The sequence below is a fragment of the Lepus europaeus genome, chromosome 7 (assembly GCF_033115175.1).
Source record: "Lepus europaeus isolate LE1 chromosome 7, mLepTim1.pri, whole genome shotgun sequence".
NCBI lineage: Eukaryota > Metazoa > Chordata > Mammalia > Lagomorpha > Leporidae > Lepus > Lepus europaeus.
Genome location: NC_084833.1, coordinates 65,457,280 through 65,480,859, shown reverse-complemented (window position 1 = coordinate 65,480,859; position 23,580 = coordinate 65,457,280). Strand labels below are relative to the sequence as shown.

Genomic DNA, 23,580 nt, shown 5'->3' with positions numbered 1-23,580 from the left:
TGGTGGCCACCTCCCAGGGGGGACTGCGTGGGCTCCAAGAGGGCAGGGAGAAGCAGAAACACATGACAGAGAGCACGTGGTCCCTGCCATCCCTCCAGGCCCCCTTCTCTAGCCAGAATAAGCAGGCAGGCTCTCTGGGTGTGAGGTGGCTGGGTTGGCTTTCTCTCCTGGAGCCTGAGAATTCTCTCCCTAGCAGCTACCATGGTGGTTAAATGATCAGGGGCTGCAAATGGCCTTTCTGAACACCGCCTGGGCAGATGGGACAAGGTAGCACCTGGTTCTGCACCCAGGGAAGAAGCCTGGCCCTGACCCCCGTGCGGTCACTGAGGGAGAGGAGGGCACTGTCATGGACCGTGGGCAGAGGCTCCTCCCAGGGTCCCTGGGACATCTCAGGACAGCCAGGGCAGCCCGTCTCACTCCTGGGCATGCAGAATCTGCCTGGCCCCCAGGCAGTGTCTGGCATTCCGTGTGACTTCTTTCCTAGCAACCCTGGCCTGGGAGTGGTTTAGTGCTGTCCCATTTTACAGATGATGAAATCAAGGCTGGCAGAAGCTGAATGCTGGCTGGGGTAGGGTGCAGAGCCGGGAGAGGGGAGTGAATGGAGAACCAGGCCTAAGGGACAGGCCCTCTGCATCCCAAGACAGGGGACCGCCCCCCCAGTTCATGTATGAACACACCCGTGCTTTCATGCACACAGTGAGACACACAGCTCCCAAGCATGCCACGCCAGGTGCACCTGCACTCCCGCACCCAATCACAGTGGGAAGGCAGTGGGACGTGGGGTGGGGCACTTAGGAAGAGGAAAGGAGCTGGCCGCTTCACCTAAGAGCCTAGGGCAGGGTCCCGGGGCTGAAGCCCTCCAGAGGCTTGTGAGGGCACCTGGGAGGCTTTTTGCCCACCTAGGGAATGGCCGAGAGGGCCTCTGCCTGCCCTCCCTCCACGTTTGTCCTGGGCAGGATGAGGATTCTCCAAGAAGGGCTCTAGGAAGCCAGCACCGCTGCCGGCCTAGCAAGAGCACAGGTCCCGTGGGCTTCCTTCTTCCACGTCCCTGGCTCAGCCCTCAATGCAGCTCAGAGCCGGGGACCCAAGGCCTGGGCAGGAAAAGCCCTGGCAGGTATCTGCTTCAGTGGTGGGGCTCCCGCTGCACCAGGTCTCCGAGCCCCTTCTGCCCAGGGCTCCCACCATCTCCACCTGGGCCCTGGCCCTCTGGCTGAACTGGGCAGGGTGGGGGTCAGTGGAGGTCAGCACGGTGGATGACCTTCGTCTGCCCTCACCTCTGTCCTTTCCGCCCAGCGGTCTCCCGTGTGCCCACCCCCTCCCCCGCTGGGGTGAGGCACGGGCTGACAGGAAGCCCCCCCCCCAACTGTTGGTCTGGGCAATCAGATAATTAGAGTTAAGGCAGGGGTGGGGAGACAGTGGGGAGAAGGAAAATAAAAATTCATGCCCGAGCAGCAGCTGCCAAGGGCCACCTCACCCTGCTCCAGGCTCAGTCCCCTCTGAAGAGGAGCCCTCAACCCAGGTGCCCTGGAGGAAAGGAGGGAAGGGGGCAGAGGGAGGGAGGGAGGGAGGGAGAGAGAAAGCCCTTCATGCAAACATCTTCCACCTTCCTTGCACCCGTTCACGGAGGCCACCAACTGCACAGGCTGGAGCCAGAGAGATCTGGGCTCAGACACGAGCGCTAGCATGACCTCCTTTTTGCTCCTCCGTCTCCACGTCTGTGAAATAGGGACGCTAAGTCTGATCTTGGAGAAAGCAGATGACTTCATGTGGCCGTATTACTTTCATTGAGTGGATGAGAAAACAGTGCTGCTGAAGATTATCGCTCTTAAAAGCAAGTTGGGCAAAATCTATATTGGAACCCAAGTCTCTGAGACTCCAACCAGCTTTCTTCTCCAGCTGGGAGCTGGGAGGGGATGTCTGGCAGATGCACTGCTTATGCAAATGTTTGGGGGTTGCCTAACTCAGCTTCTCAGATGAGCACACAGGCCACCTGGAATGGCCCTGACAATGGTGGCCCCAGGTGCCTTGTGCCAGGGGAGCCTAGGACACAGTCAGTTCCTGGAAGCCCTGCTCCAGGCTCTTGGGTGACCCAGCTCTGTCCTTCCCTCTTCCTAAGTGCCCCCACTCCACATCCCATTGCCTACCCCTGTGATTGGGTGAAGAAGTGCAGGTGCACCTGGCGTGGCATTCATGGGAGCTGTGTGTCTCACTGTGTGCATGGAAGCACGGGTGTGTCATACATGTGCTGGGGGGAGAGGTCCTGTGTGTGTCCAGCTTCATCTTAATGACATGTGTGTGGCTGTTTCATACCTATGTGCTATTGAGTACATAAACTGCTTATGATATGTCTACATATGGAGTGATCTGTCCCTAGTGTGCAAGAGAAACTGGCAGACCACGTGCAGGGCTACTTGTGTGGCTGTGGGCGTTGCTGGCCTAGATGCACCTGCCGCATGTGGAAGTACCTGTAGCCAGGTGTGGGCAGCCTGTGGCTTCCACAGAGCATCAGGTGATTTGGGGGATCCGAGACAAGTTCCCTCTCCTCACCATCTCCATTCCCCTTCCTTCTAATGAGCTGGGTAATCCTTGAGAATGTTCCGGAACTGGGGCCCCTCTGGGGAGGGAGAGACAGAAGTTGACCGCAGCACCTGACAGGCAGTCAGAAATGGGGTGGGGGTGAGGGAAGCGGTGTGTCTGCTCAGGGGAGGCCAAGAGAGGGGAACGGTCCCCAGAAACACAGCCCAGCTCCAGCCCCAAGCGCCTCTAGGCTCCCCTAGCTTCTGAGCCTCAGGCTTCCGCTGCCCCCACCAGCACACCCCCCCCTCACCTGGGGAGCCAGGACGCCAGCTGGGCGTGGTGCCTAAGGCTTACAGTGCGCTTCGAAGATTGCGCGAAGGCCTGGTGAGATGGCCCTGCGAAGAACCAGGACCGGGACACGAACTCAGGTCTCCGGACGCCGACCTCTGCGGTGACCAAGCTACTGGCGGGCGCCCAACGATGCCCGGGCACCGCAGGGAGACCCAAGTCGGACTTCCGCGCCCCGCGGCTGCCGCTACTGGAGCCGGGCCTCACCTGGGCCCCACGCGCACGGTGGACGCCCGTTGTACAGAGCAAGCCCCCTCCGTAAATCCTCGGGGCGCCGAGTCCGCAGGAGCCGCAGCGCTGGCGCCGGATCCGTGGCGTCCGCGGGGACCCCGCTCCGCCCCCCGCGCGCGGCCCAACCACCCGGTGGGGCTCGGCGCGCTGACGTGGGCGGATCAAAGCGGCCGCCCGCGCCTTATAAAGCCTTTGCCGAGGCCGGCGCCGGAGATCGCGCCGGGCGAGCGGGCGAGCGCAGGCCCCGGGAGCCGAGCGCAGGGGAGAGCCCTCCGAGTGCGCGCCGGAGTGCGCGGGGCACCGGAGCCGGCTGCCGCCTGCCAGGCTCCCTGGCGTCCTGCTCCGGCCTCCAGCCCAGCCGAGCGCACTCGGGCCCCCTGGGAGCCGCGCTCCTGGCTCCCGGACCGGCCGGCGCAGCGCGAGCGCCCAGAGACGAGAACTGTGGTCGCCGGAGCTTGCAGACGCTCAGGAGGACCCGTGAGGGCGGGGGTCGCCCGAGGCCTAGGGGACAGCGCTTCTTGCATTCGCCACGACCCCAGGGCACCCACTCCCGGGTAAGCAAACCGAGTCTCCTCCAGACCTGCGCTCTGTAGCACCCGCGAGTTCCGCGACCGAGAGCAGCCCCGAGCCCGGGGACGCGGCCCTAGGGGCTGAGGGCTGGGGGCGCTGAGCAGTTCCCGCAGCCTCCTCAGCCCTCCTCGCCCCGGCGTCCCTCCCAGTCGGTCCTCGGATGAGGTCACGCCCCAGCCGTCCCGGGGCCGGGGGTCTTGGATCCCGCCGCCCAGGGCGTGAGTGAGGCTCGGCGGGAGAGGGTGGCTGAAGGCGCAGAGAACTCGCAGCTCCCACCACACTGGGAGGTGGCGGCGGCCGCCTGGGGTTGACAATGGCTCTCCAAGGCGGCGGGGGAAGGGGCAAAAACGAGTTTGTTTACAGACCTGAGCTTCAGGCTGGGGGTGAGGAGGAGGGGAGCCCCGGCCCAGGCCCCGCCGCAAGTCTGGAGCCGCTGAACATCTGGCTAAGCTCGCGTGCGAGCCCCACAACACCGCGCCCCCCCCCCCCCCGTCCCGGCGCTGGGGTGCCCCCGTGTCCCTGGCGGGCCCGGGGTAGCGCGGGAGAGTTCCCGCGTGTGCCCGGCTCACCGTTCCCAGTTCCAAACAACCCGCGTCCCGGGTGACCCGCGCCGCGGCGGAGCAGCCGCATCTTCGGAGACCTGGGACGAGGGTCCGAGCCGGCCTCGCAGGTAACCCTAGCGCAGTTGCTTGTATCGCGAAGGTCGCTGCGCGGGCCCGGCCGGCGGTGGCCTCCCGTACCGTGTGGACGCTGCCCCGGTGCGCGCTGCGGCTCTCAGCCCAGCACCCCCGCGCGCCGTGGGTAGGAGAGGCGCTACGAAGTCCCCGCCAGCGCGGCTCGGAGGGGAGGCCGCGCCGTCGGCGACGTTTCCGGAGACCGCGGCTCAAGCCTGTGGCCACCTGCCCGCGATGCGGGGCCAGGCGCGTGCCCCTCCCCGCCCGCGGCTTCAGGGGGCGCCTTGGACCTGCCCCGCGGCGTGGCGGGAGGGGCAGCTGTTTCATCCAATACCCCACGCTGTGACTCTGCCCCACTGCGCGCCGGGCCGGGCCCCGGGCTGAGCGCAGCGAGTGTGTTTTACAAGGGCCAGGACCCAGAGGGCACTCAAGCTGCACCAGCCCGGCACGCGGATACAGGGGCCCAGTTAGCGGAGGGGACTTGCCCCCGAGTGCCACCGGTGGGAGGCAGCAGCCTCCCCCCCCCCGCCTGGCGCCCCCTGGCGGGCCGGGGACTCGGCGCCGCGAGTGCGTCCCGATCCGCAGACGCACGCAGGCTGAGGGTGACCCGCGGCGCTCGGCAGTCCAGGGCGCTAGCGCACCGGCCAGGAATAGTCCGTCCGGAGTCACAGGCCCAGGTCAGGCGCCGCCTCCCACGGCGACGAGCTGGGGCGGCGGCGAAGCCTGGCATTGCGGGGGCTGCTCGGCAAGCTTCGGGCGTAGCTGGAGCCCCCCGGTCTCTGTCCGCTGTGTGATCCTAGGGGCCGGACGCGGGTCGCCCGCTGGGGGTCTGCGCCCGCGCAGCCCGGGTCTCCCTCCTCTTCCCACCCCGGAACTCTGGGCGCTTGGAAGAGCCACCTGGGAGAGGTGGGAGCTGCGGAGAGAGACTGGCCCGAGTCTGGACAACTCGCCCCACGCCCCGCTGGGCTGGCCTTTTTCTGAGAAGTGCGGGGTGCGCCCAGGACTAGCCAGACAAAGGGCCTGGATCCGGGCTGCGTGGAGTGGGGGGCCCAGTCCCACCGAGAGCCCCGCCCAGATCCCCAGCCTTGGGTCGGTGAGTTAGCAGCGAGCGCTTGCTGGGTGCCTGGCTGGGGACCCTCTGGAGCGGCGAGCGCGGGGGCTTTTCCTGGCTCTCCTGGCCGCGCACAAGAACGCCAGGAGGCAGTGGGATGCGGGATGCTCGCGGTGCTCGGGACGTGCCCGCACACGTGCAAACCCGCGTGCCGGTGATCGTGGAAGCCCGCGGGCAAGGGCGCAGAGTCGCGGGGCCCCGAGAGGCCGGGAGGACTCGGGAGATGTGCGCTGACGCCCACCCCGGTTTTGTGGAAGGGGAGACTGAGGCCGAGGCGGGGCGGGGGGGGGGGACGGGAGGCGGGGTTGAAGAGTTGCGCTCGGCCGCAGAGCCCCCTGGCGCTCCAGTGCCCCAAACCCCGCGGAAAGGAATCCCTTTGTCTTTGCCCCTCCCGGAGGGAGAAGGGCTGGGGCCGTGTGCGACTCCAGGCGAACGCCAGGTGGTGGTAAATTTGGAAGAAGTTGGGAAGGGAGTTAATGAGGTGAGAATGAGGAGCAGCAAAAAAAAAAAAAAAAAAAAAAAAAAAAAAAAAAGCAGCAGAGCGCAGCTCGGCGGGCCGCGGGCGGGCGGGCGGGGGAGCGGCTCCTGCGCGGCCAGGGCGCCGCCTGGCGGCTGGCGCGGGCACCGGGCGGGCTGCCGCGCGCGGCCGGGTTCCGCAGTCCTGCCCCGCCTGCGGCCGCCCCCCCCCCCAACCCCCGGAGTCTTGTAGCTAACGGGGGCCTCGGAGATCCGGAACTCTGAACTGCACAGAGTGCCTCGCCACGCGCGCTCTCATCCTCCCCTGCCCAGGCCACGAAGTCCGTGCAGGGGCGAGCCCCCACTTCTCAGCGGACCCCGCGCAGGGACCCGCCGCTCACTGGCCAGCTGGTCTGGCGCACCGCACGGCTCTGGGCCTCAGTGTTCTCCTTTGTGGGATGGCGCAGTGAGCGTGCCTAGTTCACGGAGCTGCTGGGAAAAGCAGCTGTTAAGGCGAAGGTTCTTTCTAAAGAGGCCGAATCACCCCGGTTTACAGAGCGGGTAGACTGAGGCCCCATAGGGACGGACAGATGCCAAGGCAGCGATGACCGAGAGCAAGGGCCCATTCCTGTCCGCCTTCGGTCTGGGTGTGCGTCCCGGGGACCCCCTCCGCGGCCGTGGCTCCCAGCCGCCTGCTCGGAGCGCCTCTCCCGAGGTTCTCGCTTCTGCCGGCCCCGGCCCTTGTGCGGGCCGCCCGGGCCCCCGCAGAGCCGCGCTGGGCGGACACGCCCTCGGCCGGCCGCTCCTCTTGGAGCCAGGCGCCCGCCGCGTCCCCGGGGCCGTGCGGGGCGGGAGGGACGCGCGGCCTCCCCGGGCCGATCCCTCCTTTGTAATTTGAATAAACGCCTCCCCGCCCCGCGCGCCGCCTTAACCCGCCACCCCCGCTCTCCCCACTGCAGGCGGCGTGCGCGGGACGGACTCCGGCGCGGCGGCTGCAGGGTGCGAGCGCGGCGCCCGGCGCGCAACCATGAGGGCGCGGCCGCAGGTCTGCGAGGCTCTGCTCTTCGCCCTGGCGCTCCACACCGGCGTGTGCTATGGCATCAAGTGGCTGTAAGTGGGGACCCCGCGGCGGCCGGGGGCGGGAGGGCCCCCGGGCGTGGCGGTGGGGGTCGTGGGCGAGCCACTCTCTGGTCTCGGCGCCCTGCTCGTCTGTCCCGGGCTGCGGAGAGGGAGCAGGCGGTGGAGGTGCCCGCGCCGCCGCAGGGGCGCCCTCGCGAGGCAGGGCTGCCAGGGCTCCCGCGTGTTTCCTTGTCAGTCGCTTCACCCTGGGGGGCGTCCTGGCGCCTGACCTTGGGCCAGTGCGCTCCACGTCTCGGAGCCCCAGTGTCCCCCTGTGGCAAAGTCAGGCAGGAATCCCCGGGCTGCCCCTCCGCGCCGTCAGACGCTGGGCACACGTGCAGGCAGGTCTTCCCTGGGCTCTGCGCTGCTGACGGAGGGGCCGGCGGGAGAAAAGCTGCCTTCCGCGGGGCTGTGGGCCGGGAGAGAGAAACCCAGCCCCTTCCCAGAGGAGCTGCCCTCTGGGCCGGGAGAGATAAGCCCAGGCCGTAAATAACTCCACAGTGTCCTGTGTCCTAGGGGACTCCGGTGTGGGGAGGTGTTGGGGGGGGCAGAGGCAGGGCGACCCTCGGGACTGGCACTGCAAAGATTTTCCGTGGGCTGGTACCCCGGGGCCTTGAAAAGGCTCCTGGGTTTGGTAGGTGGGGCCGTGGGGAGGAGGGGGCTCCTGGAACAGAGGGCCAGGGGTAGGAGACCCGGTTCTGGACTTGGGGTGGGGGGCGGGGAGCTGAGCAGATAAAACTGCAGGGGACAGACTAGGGGCGTTGCAGAGGAGCCCGCGTGGAGGGTCTATGGATTAGTTGGAAGACAAGGAGATAGTGGCCGGCTGCCAGCAAACAGTGTGGAGGTCACCGGCCCGTCCCTCCGGAGCTGGGTTATCGATTAATTGGTGACTCGAGAGAGGAGCCCCATCTTGCTGCGGCTCTGGTAGGGCCTGGGCCTCCGCCCCGGGGCAGCCGCTTCTCCCAGACGGCCACCTGCTGCTCTTGGGTGCTCTGGCCGCTGGCAGGGAGTCCTAGCCGCCCCCTCCCCGGCCGACCAGCTGAGGAAACTGGGGTCCAGAGAAGGGAAGGGCACACGAATGGGCGAGCGGGACCCCTTCTGCTGCTGCCCAGAGCATTGTAGGGGCCCCTAGCGGGCAGGCTGTGCGGTGGGCCTGGACCCCGCCCCTCTGGGTAGAAGCCCCCAGCCCCATGGGGGAGATGGTCGCACAGAAAATCCGGAGCCCAGTAGAGGAGTGCTTGGTCCCTTGGGAGGCAGGTGGCCGGGCTGGGCTTGGCGGGACAGTGGGATCTTAAGTGGCAAGGAGAGCCGGCCTCCTAGGCGGGATAGGCAGTGGTAGCCACGAGGCCTGGCGGGCTCGGGGTGGGCGTGCGGGGGATTTGGAGACATCCGGACTGCTGCCGGAGTCCCCGTCCTCGTGGAGGTGACAGCCCAGGCTCTGCCTTTTGCCAAGAGAGGCGAGTCAGGCACAGAGAGGTGGAGGAACCCCCAGGGCCACGCAGCTGGTGGCTGGCGGCTATGGGACGAGCACCCGGGGCAGCCGGGCTCCAGGAGGCTAAACCTCATGGTAATAGTTAAGCTCTCGCTGGAGGCAGGACGGAGGGGGTGGGGGAGAGGTGGTGTTTAAGAGCAGCGATTATATTCTGCCGTGTGCTGAATGTCTCCACACACACAGGGCGCTCAGCCCGCGCGGCGTGGCGGGCACTGCTCTGAGTGCCGTCCGTGTATGGTTTCACTCTGCCATTACCCCCATTCCACAGAAGAGAAAGGGAAGGCATGGGGCCTGTGGGTGGCAGGAGGCGGCCAGCAGTGGGGGACAGGGAAGTGCATGGTGGGGGCGGGAGGCTGGGGACTCATCCGGAGTCTCGGGCTTAGGAAAGGGAGCAGGAGATGAAAGGGCACCTGACCAGATGTGGCCTGGAATGCCCACCTGGTGGGTGCCCAGGGGCCTGAGCAGGTGGGAGGAGGCTGGGGGGAGGGGTTGGAGTGGAGCACGGCTGCCAGTGGTATAACCCAGGGAGCCTTCCCTTATCTTAGCCCAGCCAGGGGGGCTCTGCCTCTCTTAGCTACAGCCCACCAGGCCCCGAGATGCTCCCAGCAGATGGTAGGGGGAAACCCAGTCTGGCGGTCCAGCCCCTTTACCACTGCCCCGGGAGGAGAGGCCGAGGGCAGTCCCAGGCTGGCCAGGAAGGCCCCCAAACCCTCCCTCTCCTGCCTGCAGGCTGGGGGCCGGGAGCAGGGCTGGGGCCCGAGGCCCAGCCTCTGCACTGGCAGCGCCCCTGCTGGGAGCCGGGCCCCGAGCCCATCATCACCTCAGCCCCTCTCAGCCTGTTTGCTCAGCTCCAGAGGAGCTGGCCGGTCCCTCGACCTGGGACAGGCTTCTCGGAGGTGACAGGAGAAGTTGGCCAGTGCAGGAGGGGCCGCTCTGGGGCGCTCTGGCTCCTACACTTGGTCCCAAACACAGGAATCGTGACTTGGCGAGGAGGGAGCGGCTCCCCAAGGCCACCCTGGGGTAGATGGAAGCACAGGAGAAGCTGGGCTTGCCTGGGTGGCCTGAAGCCTGGATCCCACCCTGTCGGCCAGGCCACGTGGGCACCAGGATGACGCGTGGAACGTGGCAGAGGCAGGCAGAGGCCTGGCGTGGGGAACAGGGTCTCCTTGGCTTCCACTGCTCTTCTACCAAGGGCTGGCAGGGCCTGGGGCGGAACCCCAGGCTGCCCAGCCTGGTGCAGGCGCCTTCTCTCCCTGGCACTGAAGTTAGGACCTGCCCCTCCTCCCCATCCGTGGCTGACCTCAGCCGTCTCCCCAGGAGGGCGGCGCCAGTAGGTGGCCTGCCTACCTCTGGGTGATCCTGGGGGTGCCTGAGCCCTGCCCTGCTGAACGGTGGGTGCCAGCGCTGTGGCTCTGTCATGTGTGAGTTACAGAGGGAGACCAGGGCCCAGGTCTCTTACAGGAGCCCACTGGAGGCTGCCCGAGCCGTGGCCTAGGAAGGGATGCTGACCAGGGCAGGTGCCGGCAGGGGGCTGATTTTGGAAGGGGCCTCACCTGGGCCATGGACCGCACGGCCTGGGCCATGGACCTCACGGCTGCCCACAGAACCAGGAAAGCAACTCAGTGGCAGGCTGGGGAGAGTGGAGGAGCCAGCAGGAGGTGACATGGCCCTGCGCGGAGGCCTTGGGGAGGGAGGACCACCCAGGCCGGGGGTGTGTTGGTCATGCACTGAACACTGTGGATGGGGAAACAGGCTGATAAGAGGCAGCGACTTGCCCAAGGTCATGTGGTGCATGAGTGGCCGAGCCACAGCCTGTCCCAGGAGAGCCTGGACACCCTGAATGAGAGGCGCCGCGGGACGGCCTCGCCGTGAACTCTCTGTCCCCTCCTGTCCTTTCTTCCACCCTCTCCCCCATGCTCTCCCCCCCACTCCAACAAAGCAAAATGTTTCCAATTAGGGGGTCTGCAGAGGGAGGCAGCCAGAGAGAAGTCCATGCAGGCAACTCCCCCGCGCCCGCCCTAATCCGTGATTACCTCCCCAAGGGGGATTTAGTTCCAAGCGGTCATTACCGCTAATTACCAGACGAGCGCCTGGCCCTCCCCTGGAGTGGAGTCGGCTGCCTCCACCTGCCTGCTCCTGTGGACGCTGCTGGCACTCCCGCCCCAGCCAGCGGCTCCCTTGGCCCCTAGGGCGGGGCCCTGGCTCTGCACTGCCCTGTGTCCTCCAGGCACCTCCAACACAGCTGCCAGGGGGAGTCCGGGCCCTGTCCTGGGGGGTGCACTCAGAGCACCTCCTCTCCCTGCCGCTGGGACCCAGCTGCAGGCTCCAGGGGTGTAGACAGCGCCCCTGCCCCAGAGACACAGCAGCCAGCAAAAGGGATGAGAACTGAGAGAGTGGTTCAGAGGCCAGCGAAGAAAGCCCAGCCAAGGTGAAGGGCAGAGCAGGCCCGGGACAAGCCGTGGGCGCCTGGCCCCATGCAGAGCACAGGCGCCCTGGGCAGGAAAGGCTGTGTCCCTTGGGAGGGACCGACCCCCTGCTGCGGAGGGGTGCTGTGACTGGCTGGAGGATGCTGGGCCCAGCCTCAATGCCCTCATTTGTGCAAAGAGGGGGTAGTCTGGTCCAGCCCCCCACCCCCACCCCGAGGGGTGCAGTGAGAGGCTCTGGGAGCTGAGAAGTGCCCAGATGGGGGCTGCTCCATCCCAGCAGCTCTGCACATTGTTTGCTGGGTGGAAGTGGAGAGGCTGCCTACAGCCCAGAAGCCCACCGAGGCCATAACGCTGGCCTTGGTGTGGCCAAAGCCCACCCAGCAAGGACTGCGAGGACTTAGACAGCTGGTCCCCGGGGAGGGAAGAGCAGAGTGGCTCACCAGAAGCCGTGCTAAGGCCGCTCCTGGCCAGCCCCGTGCAGGACCCTGGCATCCAGCTCTGTCCCTGCTCTCGGTGGGCGGGGCTGGGATGGACCGCAGCAGGGCCCACTGCGCAGGACACCATGGTTGCTCCAGCAGGCTGGGTTGTGGTGCCCTGCCACTGGCCCGGGCTTGCTTCCAAGGTCCCTGGGCAGCGTGAGAAGCAGGAGGAGGTCTGTTAAGTGTGAGTGCTTCCTGGGGCACGTGTCGCGTCGTCTCTCCCAGCGCTCGCCAGCCCCTGGGGTGACTGTTTGCTAGTTGGTGCTCAGGGAGGGGCAGCAGTTCGAACGGCGCATGGAGGGCGGAACTTGGGCTGGAACCCAGCTTCTGCTCCAGTGAGCGGGGAGACCCCATGAGTATTTCACACTCTGCACACATCTTACTTAGGTCTCGCCGTAGCCTTCGGAAGGAGACATGATCACTTCCTCATAGCAGATGGTGACTTGAGGCCAGAAGGGCTGGGTAACTTCTGTCGGCCCCACAGCTGGCACTCAGAGCTGGGGCGCTTTCCCTGCCTGTCGCCGTTGATCAGTTTATCCAGCTCTTAGGCTCTCCTTGAAGAGAGGGCCTAGGTCATGTTCATTACCAAGTGAGCACAGGAGGTGCACTTTATTTCTCCAGTGAGTGGGCGAGAACATGTATTCCTCCAGGTCCAGGAGCTGGGGGAGGGGCATTCCTGGCGTGAGGAAGCCCTTGGCCTTGACCGGCTGGACAAGGGAGGCCACCCACGGGCAGGGAAGGCCACTGAGGCGGTGGTCGTCATGGCTTCTGTCACTGAGCACTGACCACGGCGCATCCGCCAGGCGCGGAGCCTGCGCCGAGCCATGTCAGACCTCACCCCCGAGACACTGCCAGGAGGCTGATGGGAGCACAGAGCCGGGGAGCTGGGGGTCTCTCCAGCCCTGGCTGTGAACCCCAGGTCTCCGCCTCTGCCTGTATGATGAGGTCAGCATCTGGGGCCCCCAGACAGGACTGCAGCGTGCTCTCTCCTGGACCCTGTGTCTCTCCAGGGTCTCTGCTGAGCCGCTGAGGTCTCTGGGTTCCAGAGGCCCGTCTGCTGTGGCTGGCAGCAGGGGATGAGACTGTGAGGAGTCCCCTGGGGCTGTGAGGTCCTTCTGCTCCTTGGTGACGGCCTGAGAGGATGGCAGGTCCAGGAAGGACCTGGTGCCAGAGCCGTGGAACCCTGAGCCCAGAGCAGCAGCTGGGAGGCCCTTGGGCCCTGTGATGTCATCAGGGTTGGCCCCACCTCCCCAAGCATGGGTGAGGCCAGCGCTTGCCCAGGGAGGGGCTCTGTGTTCCCTGTGCTGCCCTGCGGGTCTTCTCAGGACCTTTGAAGCGTCAGCATGCGTGGCGACTGTCCACACCGCACGTCCCCAAGAGCCCTTTTCTTGGAGTAAGCGTCTCACCAGAACCCAGTCTGAGAAACACATTTTACAGGTGTGGTCGCCGAGGCCCAGAGAGGGGCGGTGCAGTACTGAGGTCATATAGCAAGTTCACGGCTGCGTCGAGCAGAGACTCAGTTTCCCTAGCTCCAGACTGTCCCCGAGTCCAGAGGCTCTTCAGTCCTCCCATGGATCTGAGACTTTACAGCCTGAAAGATGACCTTAGCAGTGAGCCGGAGCAGGGATGGGAAGTCCCTGACCGGTGTTGCGCTCGGTTAATAGTACGAGTCAAGGTCACGACTGTGATAACCCGGCAGTGAGCGTGGTTGCCGGTCGTGACGGCGCAGTGTTGACCGAGCGATGAACAGCGGCGCCATGTGAGTGCGCCGTGAGCTGTAGGTCGGCTGCTGTTAGTGTGTTGCTCATGAGACTTGGAATCCTGTTAGGGTTAGGGCCTGAGGTCCAGAGACGGGCAGTGATGTCCCCCAGGTCACACAGGGTTGAGAAGCAACCCATGGCTCTGCCAGGTGGCGTTTTGCCTCCCAGTTACCTGGCCCCGGGGGGGTCCCCTGAGGGGAAAGCTGGGACCAGGAGGGCAGGTGCAGGCCCTCTTGGCTCCTCACAGCCCTGTCTTTCTTTCTGTTGGCGGCTGCCTTTCGGCGGTGTGCAGGGCGCTGTCCAAGACGCCGGAAGACTTGGCGCTGAACCAGACGCAGCACTGCAAGCGTCTGGAGGGCCTGGTGTCTGCGCAGGTGCAGCTGTGCCGCAGCAACCTGGAGCTCATGCACACCATCGTGCGCGCCGCCCGCGAGGTCATGAAGGCCTGCCGCAGGGCCTTCGCTGACATGCGCTGGAACTGCTCCTCCATCGAGCGCGCCCCCAACTACCTGCTCGACCTGGAGAGAGGTAGGGGCTGCGGGTGCGGGCGGCGGGGCCGGGATGGCTGCAGCGTAAATCCGTGTGTGTTTAGACAGGTGGGTGGGTGAGTGCACGGAGTGAGGACGGATGGACGTGGCCACGGATGGAGGGCCGTACAGGTGGATGAGTGAGTCAGGGCCGAGCATCAATACCTGGACAGTTAGTCCGTGCCAGGGTTGTGAATGACAGCACAAACACACACGTGCCCTGAATGTGTAAGTGAAGGAGTGAGCGGCACCTGCACCGCGCCCCCTGGTTGCCACCTGCTCTGCTGAGGGTCAGGTGCAGGGGAGCTCCTTGAAGGGGAGCGTACAGTGAGAACCCTCGGGGGCTGACAGGTGTGCCCAGGTGATCCCAGGCCAGGCCGACTGAAAGTCCTGTGCCACTATCCCTAGAGAGGAGAGGGACAGAAGAACGTCTCGGTGAAGACTCCCTGGAGAAGGTGGCTTCTGGGCTAGGTTTGGGGCCCCATGGAGATAGGCTTTGGGCGGGCAGAGGCCAAGGGTCCGAGTACAGCCGATGGCTGCGCAGCACTCGGCAAAGCTCCCTTCCTTCCTGAATCGCTGGCCTGGAGCAGCCACCTGCTCCTACGGCTAAGGCAGTCGAGGCTCCAGAGGGCACGGAAGGGACTCGCTGGAGGAGTGCTGGGCCTCATCCCGGCCAGGACACCCAGAGCCAGTCGGCGGGGTCTGCAGATTCCTTCCCTGGGGCAGCTGCCACTGTGCCCCCGAAACTGACTGGCTTCCAGCAGAGCAGCGCCTTGCCGCCCACGTCTGGAGCCGGACGGCAGAGGTCCAGGCCCCGCGGGGCTGTGCTCCAGGAAGGGGCCTCCTTGCCGGCTTCCGGCCTCTACTGCTGGCCGTGAGTCCTGGGCAACCTTGGCTTGTGGCTGCGTCCCCTCCCGCTCTGCTGTTGCAGGGCTGTGGCGGTCTCCCCTCAGGTATCTGTGCACCCCAAATGCCCTCTTAGAAGGACACCAGCCACTGGCCTTGGGGACCCCTCTGCCCCGACCCAGTACAGCCTCGCCTTAGTGCCATACACCAGCAAAGACCTGGTTTCCATTTCTATAAAATGAGATTGGTTTAGTTATTTGAAAGGCAGAGTTACAGAGAGAGGGAGAGACAGAGAGCTCTCCCATCCGCTGGTTTATACCCCAGATGGCTGCAACTACCAGAACTGAGCCAGGCCGGAGCTAGGGGCCTGGAACTCCATCTGGGTCTAGATGCAGGGGCCCCAGCACTCAGGCCATCTTCCACTGCTTTCCCAGGCACACTAGCAGGGAGCTGGATCGGAAGTGGAGTGAACAGGTCTCGAACCAGTGCCCGTGTAGGATGCCGGCACTGCAGGCAGAGGCTTAACCAGCTATGCCCCAGGGCTGGCCCAAGACCTTATGTCTGCATAAACTCAGGCTTCCAGAGAGTGGGGGCCCCTTGCCGGCATGTTTCTGGGGGCCACAGCTGAAGCCCCCAGGCCGTTGGGCTGCCCCCCGTTCCTTGCTGGGCCCGGGGCCTGGGCCTCCGTTTCTGACAAGAGCCCCGAGCAGAAGGGACAGCGCTGTGAGTGTGCGGGGCCGGGGCCGTGCCTGTGGGCCCTGTGAGTGACCGTGCCTGGCCGTGTGTTTGTGGGGGACTGGGTGGGGGGGTAACAGGCTGACGGCTCTAGTGCCAGCCCTGTCCTGGCTGACTCCACGGCGGGGGGAGGGGCGCGGAGGGGGAGGTGGGGTCCCATTCCTGGCTCAGCCCCCCGCCCGGCTGACCGGCTCCCCAACCCCAGGGACCCGGGAGTCGGCCTTCGTGTATGCGCTGTCGGCGGCTGCCATCAGCCACGCCATCGCCCGGGCCTGCACCTCTGGCGACCTGCCCGGCTGCTCCTGCGGCCCCGTCCCAGGTGAGCCACCCGGGCCTGGGAACCGCTGGGGAGGATGTGCGGACAACCTCAGCTACGGGCTCCTCATGGGGGCCAAGTTTTCCGATGCTCCTATGAAGGTGAAAAAAACAGGATCCCAAGCCAATAAACTGATGCGTCTACACAACAGTGAAGTGGGGAGACAGGTAACCACCCACCCCACCCACCCCAGATGGTTGTGCTTGTGCCATTGGCCCAGAAAGGGTCCACCCTGTGTGCCCCGATGGGGGTGGGGGGATCGGGCCCTGGTCGGCCCACACCTGATGTGCCTCCGACCTCCCTCAGCTCTTCCCCCTCCAACTGCTTGGGGCTTGCCTGCCTCCTCCTCCAGGCAGCCCACTAGGATTTGGGTTGTCTGAGCAGAAGGAGCACTGAGCTAGGAACCAGGGATTCTGAGTTCTGGCCTTGGCCGTGGCGCGGAGCTCACTGAGGAGCTACCCTGGGCACATCCCCTCCTCTCTGGCCTCAGTTGTTCCATCTGGGTAACGGTGGGAGTCTGGTGTCCCGCCAACTCTTCCTCTGGGCGTGGAGAGGGCCGTGGGCAGCAGAGTCATCTCCTGGGGCTGACCAGGGACCCAGCCAGGCCCAGCCCAGCCCCCCCAGCACAGATTCCCCCAACGCCTATTACTGTCCTCATTCCAGCAAGGTCGGGCGGGTGAATGCGTAGTGGATGAGCGCACCTCTGGTTTGTTGGAAGTGGAGAAGGAGGCAAATCCGCAGGAGTCGGTGTTGCAGACACCGCCCGGCGGCCGACAGGTTCTCTCCCCCTGGGCCAGGTGTGCTGCCCCCTCTTCCCAGGTGAGGGCGCGGCTGGCTCCTCCCCCAGCACTGCCTTCTCGCACACTCCCCTCTGCACCGTTAGCCCCATCTTGCAGAAGTCCCGGATGAGGCCGTGGGCTCCAAGTCCAGGGGCTGCTGTGTCCTGGCTGTCTCTCACTGGGAACCTTCTGGGCCACTCTTGGCCAGTTAGGGACATTGAGGCCAAATCACACCGTGGGTCTGTAGCAGAGCCTGGTCAGGGACTCAGGACTCAAGTCTCCCAGGCCTGGCCACCTGCCCCCCGCGCCCTTGGAAGCCCAGGGGGAGCCTTTGATCAGCACCCATCCTGGAGCCCAGCCTCCTTCACTCCACCCTAGGACCAGCTGCAGTCCCCTGCTGCCAGGGCACAGCCCTGGACCCCAGGCAGTCCAAAGAGGCCACATCAGGGCCCCCTGGCCACCATGTGCGGAGCTGCGTGAGGATTAGATGGGTTCGGTGCGCCGGGCATTGGCACAGCTCCAGGCCCCTTCCCCTTAGACCAAGGATTGCACGTGGCGTCTGTTTCCCTGGTGGCTCAGGTGTGCCCGATGCTTGCGGGGCAAATTCCAGACTTTACACCCAGACACTCCCTGGGTCTCCTCCTGCGGGCCCTGGGGAGGGGGGCAGGAGCCTCAGGACTTTGGCCAGCTCCCTCCTTCCCGGAGTGGCTCTGGGCAAGTTCCCGCCTACTCTGCCTCAGTTTCCCCAACCCTCTGATGCAGGTGGACCCAAGTGACGGGGGGGGGGGCAGGTCTGCACAGCGGTAGCCATGTGCTGGTTCATGTGAAAGGCAGAACTGCAGGCACCTACCTCCTGCCTCTCGGGACAGACGGGGAAGTTGAGGCCTGGGGGTGGGGAGCGAGTCATTCCTGAAGCCAGGGCTGGAGCCTGCCCACGCCCCCGAGCCTCCCTCTCTGCTCCAGTCCCCGCTGCAGCACGTTTTTCAGAACTGAAACTGACTTCACTGTGCCAGCTCACAGCCCGTCTTGTACGGGTCACCCTGGTGACACTCGGCCACCAGGAATCAGGGCCTGCTGCAGTGGCCGGTGCTTGCTCGGGTGAGCCCTCGCGCCATGGGCAGGAAGGTGTCCCCAAGCTTTCCCCGTGCCCCCTCCCTCCCGCGCTTGTCCCCAGTCCTCCCCACGCCCTGCCTTCCTTTGCTGCCTCTCTCCCTCTTTCCAGCAAGCGTTTAGTGAGCCCCGGTTGTGTGGGACATTTCAGGGCCATGGCTTTTGGGGTCACCTTCACTCCGGGTTCAAATCCCAGCTCCAGGATTTCCTGGCTGTGCAGCCCTGGGCATGAGCCCTGTCTCTCCTTAAAGTGGAAGGGAAGCGCCCTGTGACAGGTGCTGTTGTCCTTGCAAATGCCACTGCCCCTGCCCTCCCCACTGCCCCCCTGTGGGAGGAAGACCCACGGCAGCACCCTGCGTGCCAGCAAAAGCTCGCCCCCTGGAGGCCAGAGCGGGCCCTGCCTCCCTGCCCGCCCCCAGCCACACAGTGGGTAGGGCCGGGGCCCCCAGGGCAGCCAGGCCCCGGAGGAGGCTGTGGCCGCCCAGCCCAGCGCCCTCCCCTGTCTGCAGGCTCTGCGTGCCTCTCTGGAAGTGAAGTGTAAGTGCCACGGGGTGTCGGGCTCCTGCTCCATCCGCACCTGCTGGAAGGGGCTGCAGGAGCTGCGGGATGTGGCCGCTGACCTCAAGAGCCGCTACCTGTCGGCCACCAAGGTGGTGCACAAACCCATGGGCACCCGCAAGCACCTGGTGCCCAAGGACCTGGACATCCGGCCTGTGAAGGACTCGGAGCTCGTGTACCTGCAGAGCTCGCCCGACTTCTGCATGAAGAACGAGAAGGTGGGCTCCCACGGGACCCAGGACAGGTAAGGGCCTGTCCTCAGCCGGCGTCTGGGGGATGCCGTGGGGAGGGGCCGGGGCCTGGGGGGCCTGGCTGTACCTCTCGCTGCAGTGGAGGCTGGCAGGAGCCCCACCGTCCCCCGTGGGAAGGGACGCTGGCTCGCTGGGAAAGAGGCTGCTGGCCAGGAAGTGGGTGCCCAGCAGAGGAGGGGGCGTGCCATCGGCAGGTGCAAGGGGCGGGGGCGGCGGCCAGCCCAGGGGCTCCCGGCAAAGCTGCAGCACTGAATGAGGGCCTCCTGCCTCCTCTCTCATCCCCCGCCGCCACCGCTGCTGTGAGCCCTTCTCAGGCGCCGGGGCTTCCGGGGACCCTGTGTGTCTGAGCCAGGCTGGGGGTGCGCACAGCTGGCCCCGGCGCAGGAGAGAGGCAGGGAGCCCACGTGGCTGCAGCCCGGCGTGCCAGGGAGGCGTGGGCTCTGCAGAGGGCCAGTCCTGAGCGTGGGTCCCGGGAGGAGTGTTTCGCTGCCCTCTGATTCACAAGCACAGGACGTCCTCAAGGCGCCGAGGCCCCCGCGTGGCCCAGGGCCTGGTGCAGCGAGTTCCCCCGGAGGCGTCTGCCCCGGGAGCTCTTCCATCAGGGAGCCGGCGAGCCAGTGTGCGCAGGGCTCGGAGCAGCCTGAAGCCGAGCGCGGGTGTGTGCGAACGTGTCTGGCACATTGTTGGTGTCCGGCCAGCATCTGCTTCCTCCGAAGCCGTGTTCCTGCCTCCGGCGGGGGAGGGCCGGCTGGGGGGCTCAGTGAGGAGGCCCCGGGCTCCCATCTGGAGGCCACATGGAGGGGGTCGGGCCCAGTGAGGGTGGAGCGGGTCAGGCCCGGGGGAGGGGCCGGAGCTTGAGAGTCTGTGCCCAGGCAGCCGGGAGGGTGTGATGGGAGGAGGCGGCCGCTTCTGGAACACACAGGGACTGGGGAGATCACAGAGGACCCCAAGGCAGGGGACTCCCTGGATCTGTGAGCGGCTGTGTGTGTGTATACCAGGACGGGCATGGCCTCCTAGCTGTGTGAACCTGAGCAAACCCTTCGCTGTTCTGGGACTCAGTCTCACCATCTGTGCAATGGGCGTGCTGGCCCCAGCTCACAGGCTTAGTCAGCTTAGTCATTCCAGTGTCACTCCCCCAGCTTCTCCCTGTGCAGGGCCAGCCAGTCTCCCTCCTGCCTTCAGGCCATCAGTGCCACCGGTCCCTCCGTGCCCTGGGACTTGCCCCCATGCCACCCCCGCCCCCTCTGTCTCAGCCTGCCTCCACAGGCTCCCTCAGTCCTCAGGGGCTCTGGCTGCAGGAACAAGTGACCCCTGTGTCTCGGGGGCTTGCAACGGTGACCCCTGCCCTCGCCCTGCTCCGTGGGGCTGCAGGTCACCTGCTACTCCGCCTGGTTCTGGCAGTCACAGGGAGTGGGGGCTGTGGCAGAGGGAACCCCAGGAGCAAGGGCAGCACAGAGGGGCCTGACTCAGCCTCGACATCAAAGGGGGGCTTCCTGGAGGAAGGGAGATGCGGGATGGGCTAGGTTGGGGGATGTGGGGGTGCAGAGGGTTGTGTGTGGGTGAGTTTTATGAGCCGTGCAAGGCGTGTGCACAGTGGTGTCACTCTAGGGCTGGCCCCCCAGCCAGGGAGGGCACCTGCTGCCCTCCTCACCTCCATCTCCGGGCAACTGAGGCATCGTCAACAGCCACCCTCCCAGACCCCGGCCTTCTTGCCACGGCCTTTCCTGGATCCCCAGCCGCTGGTCCCGGCCACCGCCTCAGGCCTGGTCTGGCCCAGAACACGACGGGGCTGTGGGGACTCATGGGTGCAGGTGTTGAGCAGCTGAACAAGCACAGAGGGGCAGAGTGACAGCCCTGAGCGACAGGCCCAGCGCAGCAGAGCCGGGGCTGGAAGCAGGTCTGTCTGGCTTGCCCTCACCTGTGACGCAGGCGCTGCCTCCTCCCAGCCCGGGCTGGGCCTCTCCCTGCCTCCTCCTCCCCGGCCTCTCCTGGGGCTGTTCCTGTGCCCTATCCTTCCCCCTCCTCTGCGTGTTCCAGGGGAACCCCCTCTTCCAGGGAGCCCTCCTGCACACCCACAGACCCCATGCTCGTGCTGGGCATGCTCCCTCTGTATTCTGTGCCCTGGTTTCCACGATTGGATGCAGTGGCCCCTAGGGCTTGCCCACCTCATACCTTCTGGGACTTCCCTGTCCACACGGCCACGGGGGCCCTTTTGTCCCTGCCCGGCGCCCAGGCCTCAAGGCAGCCAGAGGGACCGCCGGTCTGAACGGGCATCTTCAGCAGACAGGACCGATGGTGACCCAGGATACTTCCGGTTCCCAGGGCCCGCGGGAGGGGTTTGGGAAGCGTGGCAGCCCCTGGCAGGCCTGGGGCAGTGGGCAGGCAGGGAGAGTGAGCACTGGCCTTGGGGTGGGCACCTCTGAGTTTAAACCTGCTTCTCCCCAGGCTCCCGGGGGAGCGTGAGCAGTGGGGTCATTGACTGGCAGGCAGTGCCCGTCCCGCAGGAGCAGGTGGCCCCAAGACCCCCTGAGCCTGAGGCCCCTGGGGCCCTGGAGGCCTGGCCCTCAGTGCAGCTGTGGGTGCTTCTGGATTTGCCCTGGGATTCTAACTGCAAAACTGATCTTGACATTTGTGATCAGTAAAGATGAATGCATGGAGTCCGGGGTGGTACACAGGCTGGTAGCACAAACGCCCATGTCCATATCGGAGTGCCGGCCGCTCTGCTTCCACTCCAGCTCCCTGCCATGGCCTGGGAAGGCAGCAGAGGATGGCCCAGGAGCCTGGGACTTTGCCACCTGTGTGGAGACCTGGGTAGAGTTCTGGACTCCTGGCTTTGGGCTGGACCAAGCCTGGCCATGGCAGCCATTTGGGGAGTGAACCAGTGGTAGAAGAACTTTCTACTTTACTCCCTCTTATCCCTCTGCCTTAAAAAAAAAAAAAAAGATTTTATTTATTTATTTGAGAGATAGAGTTACAGACAGTGAGAAGAAGAGGCAGAGAGAAAGATCCTCCTCCCGCTGGTTCATTCCCCAAACGGCCATAATGGCTGGAGCTGCACTGATCTGAAGCCAGGAGCCAGGAGCTTCTTTGGGGTCTCCCACGCGGGTGCAGGGGCCCAAAGACTTGGGCCATCCTCCACTGCCTTCCTGGGCCACAGCAGAGAGCTGGACTAGAAGAGGAGCAACTGGAACTAGAACCGGCGCCCATATGGGACGCAGGCACTGAAGGCGGAGGATTAATCTAGTGTGCCACGGGGCCGACTCACTCTGCCTTTCAAATCGATCCATCCATCAATCTTAAAAAAAAAAAAAAAAGCAGAAACCAAAAAAGACATCTCCAAGAAAGCAAAAACAGCCCTGTAATTGGATAGCAGCTTATTGGAAATACAGGGAAAGCCAGCAGTGGCTCGGGTAGGAGGATGGCTTAGCATCCCCCCTCGGCCCTTCCAAGAGGGGCCGTGAGCGCTCACCGGCCTGCCCTCCCCCGCAGGCAGTGCAACAAGACGTCGAATGGCAGCGACAGCTGTGACCTCATGTGCTGTGGGCGCGGCTACAACCCCTACACGGACCACGTGGTGGAGCGGTGCCACTGCAAGTACCACTGGTGCTGCTACGTGACATGCCGCCGCTGTGAGCGCGCCGTGGAGCGCTACGTGTGCAAGTGAGGCCGCGGGGGCGGCCGGCCCTGCCCTCCCGAGACGCCCCGTGGATTCGAAGACCAGGTGCTGGGCAGGCGCGGGAGGCCACTTGCAAGCCACCAGCACCCGGGGGCCTGGCCACTCTGGAAGGAAGGCCCGGAATTCAAAGGAGACCGACAGGCTTAAAAATAGCCTGGCAGCGGGGGCCCTGCGGTGCCCCCATGCTGCCTTCCAGGCTGCTCCAAGGAGTCGGGCGTGGCACCGGGGAGACTGGAGAGAGCCCGGCTCGGGCAGGGGTGCGCACAGCTCCCCGGCCCCGCCGAGGGCCCACCACATGGAACCACTAGTTTGGGTTGTACATTTTTTTTTCTCTTTTCTTCCTCTGGGGTGTGGGAGCTACAGAAATATTTATAAATCATTGCTTTTTCTTTGGGGTGGCTTGGCCTCAATTCCTCTTTATATATTTTATATATATATAAAAATCTATAAATATATATATAATGATCTATATTTTAAACAAGCCTCTAAAACAGCTGTATGAAATAAATGCTGAGTGCGCCCCCGCCCCGAGCCCGCCCCTGCAGTTTCTGGCTTCCTCGGGTGACCCGGGGCTGGCGGGGACTCCGCGGTTTCCGGGCAAGGCGGCCTCTGACTGATGTCCCCGCACCGCCCGCCCGCCCTGGCCCTGGTCCCCCTGAGAGATCTCTTGGTCAAGGGCAAGGACAGATGTCTTGAAACATAAGCCCGGCTGGCAGCATCTTTGTTCCTCAGGGACACACACGCAGGCGCGGGCACTGCTCAGCTCCCTGCAAGAGAATCCCCCATCCCCCCACCCCAGGAGTTGGCCCCAGTGGGGTTCCCGTGCTCCCCAGCCTCAGTTTCCCCATTGTAAAACGGTGTGGCTGTGGTTGAGGCCATCTGTGCGGGAGCTTGGCTTCTGGCTCTGTTTTGGACGTGGAACCAACAGGATTTGGCCTCTTTTTGCGCGTGGGGTGAGGGGAAGGAGGGCTGGGGGAGACTGCCTGGGTTTCAGCCGGAGCCTCTGGAAGGATGGCGGGGCCGAGTCCGAGTAGATGGGGCGGAGGGGGGCTCGGGGCTCCAGTGTGGACACGAGGGACTGCCATGCGGATCCGGCTTCAAGGGGGAATTCTGAGGAGCCCGGCCCCCCTCGAGAGAAGGGCTGGGGAGAGGCCAGGGCTGGGGACGGGCCACCCTCACCCTGGAGGTCGGGCAGGTGGAGAGGGAGCACAGGGACTGTAGTGCCACCCCAGTCTCAGCATCGCTTCCTGCACGACGCCGGCCCTGATAAGCATGGGGGTGACAAGTGGGGCGCCCTCAGTGCCTGGCCACAGTTGCCCCCCCAGTGGAGGCATACCTTGCTCCGCCTGTGGGGTGACCGCCCAAACCCCAGCACCTAAGAGAACTCTAGGCCGCAGCTGGAGACAGCATGAGGAGGGGCGGCATGGGGCGGGGCCTCAGAGCCTGGGCAGGATGTGTGTGTGTGTGGGGGGTGCAGCAGGCATTCCCAGGGGTGGGATGCCGTGGACGCAGCCCCAGGGCTGGCCAATCCAGGGGGTGGGAAGAGGGCGGCTTCTGTGGCTGTGGGGGGTGGGCGGCGGGGGCAGAGACAGAATCCAG

The 23,580-nt window shown here is 65.2% G+C and overlaps 1 protein-coding gene across 1 annotated transcript; it reads left to right on the top strand.

The window, feature by feature from the left end:
- The first annotated feature begins 3,396 nt into the window (after nucleotides 1-3,396).
- On the top strand, nucleotides 3,397-22,453 carry WNT11 (Wnt family member 11). The gene is made up of 6 exons (XM_062198264.1): nucleotides 3,397-3,650; nucleotides 6,867-7,017; nucleotides 13,476-13,711; nucleotides 15,497-15,774; nucleotides 18,006-18,298; nucleotides 21,795-22,453. Exons 2-6 carry the CDS (start codon nucleotides 6,935-6,937, stop codon nucleotides 21,967-21,969), a joined length of 1,065 nt encoding a protein of 354 aa, XP_062054248.1. The 5' UTR covers nucleotides 3,397-3,650; nucleotides 6,867-6,934; the 3' UTR covers nucleotides 21,970-22,453.
- The last annotated feature ends 1,127 nt before the right edge of the window (nucleotides 22,454-23,580 follow it).

Excerpts from the sequence above, each read along its gene's own strand:
- WNT11 (XM_062198264.1), top strand. The coding sequence starts at position 6,935 with ATGAGGGCGCGGCCGCAGGTCTGCGAGGCTCTGCTCTTCGCCCTGGCG. Across the intron at positions 13,712-15,496 it reads CCTGCTCGACCTGGAGAGAG|GGACCCGGGAGTCGGCCTTC; the intron begins GTAGGGGCTGCG and ends CCCCAACCCCAG. Across the intron at positions 15,775-18,005 it reads ACAGTGAAGTGGGGAGACAG|GCTCTGCGTGCCTCTCTGGA; the intron begins GTAACCACCCAC and ends CCCTGTCTGCAG.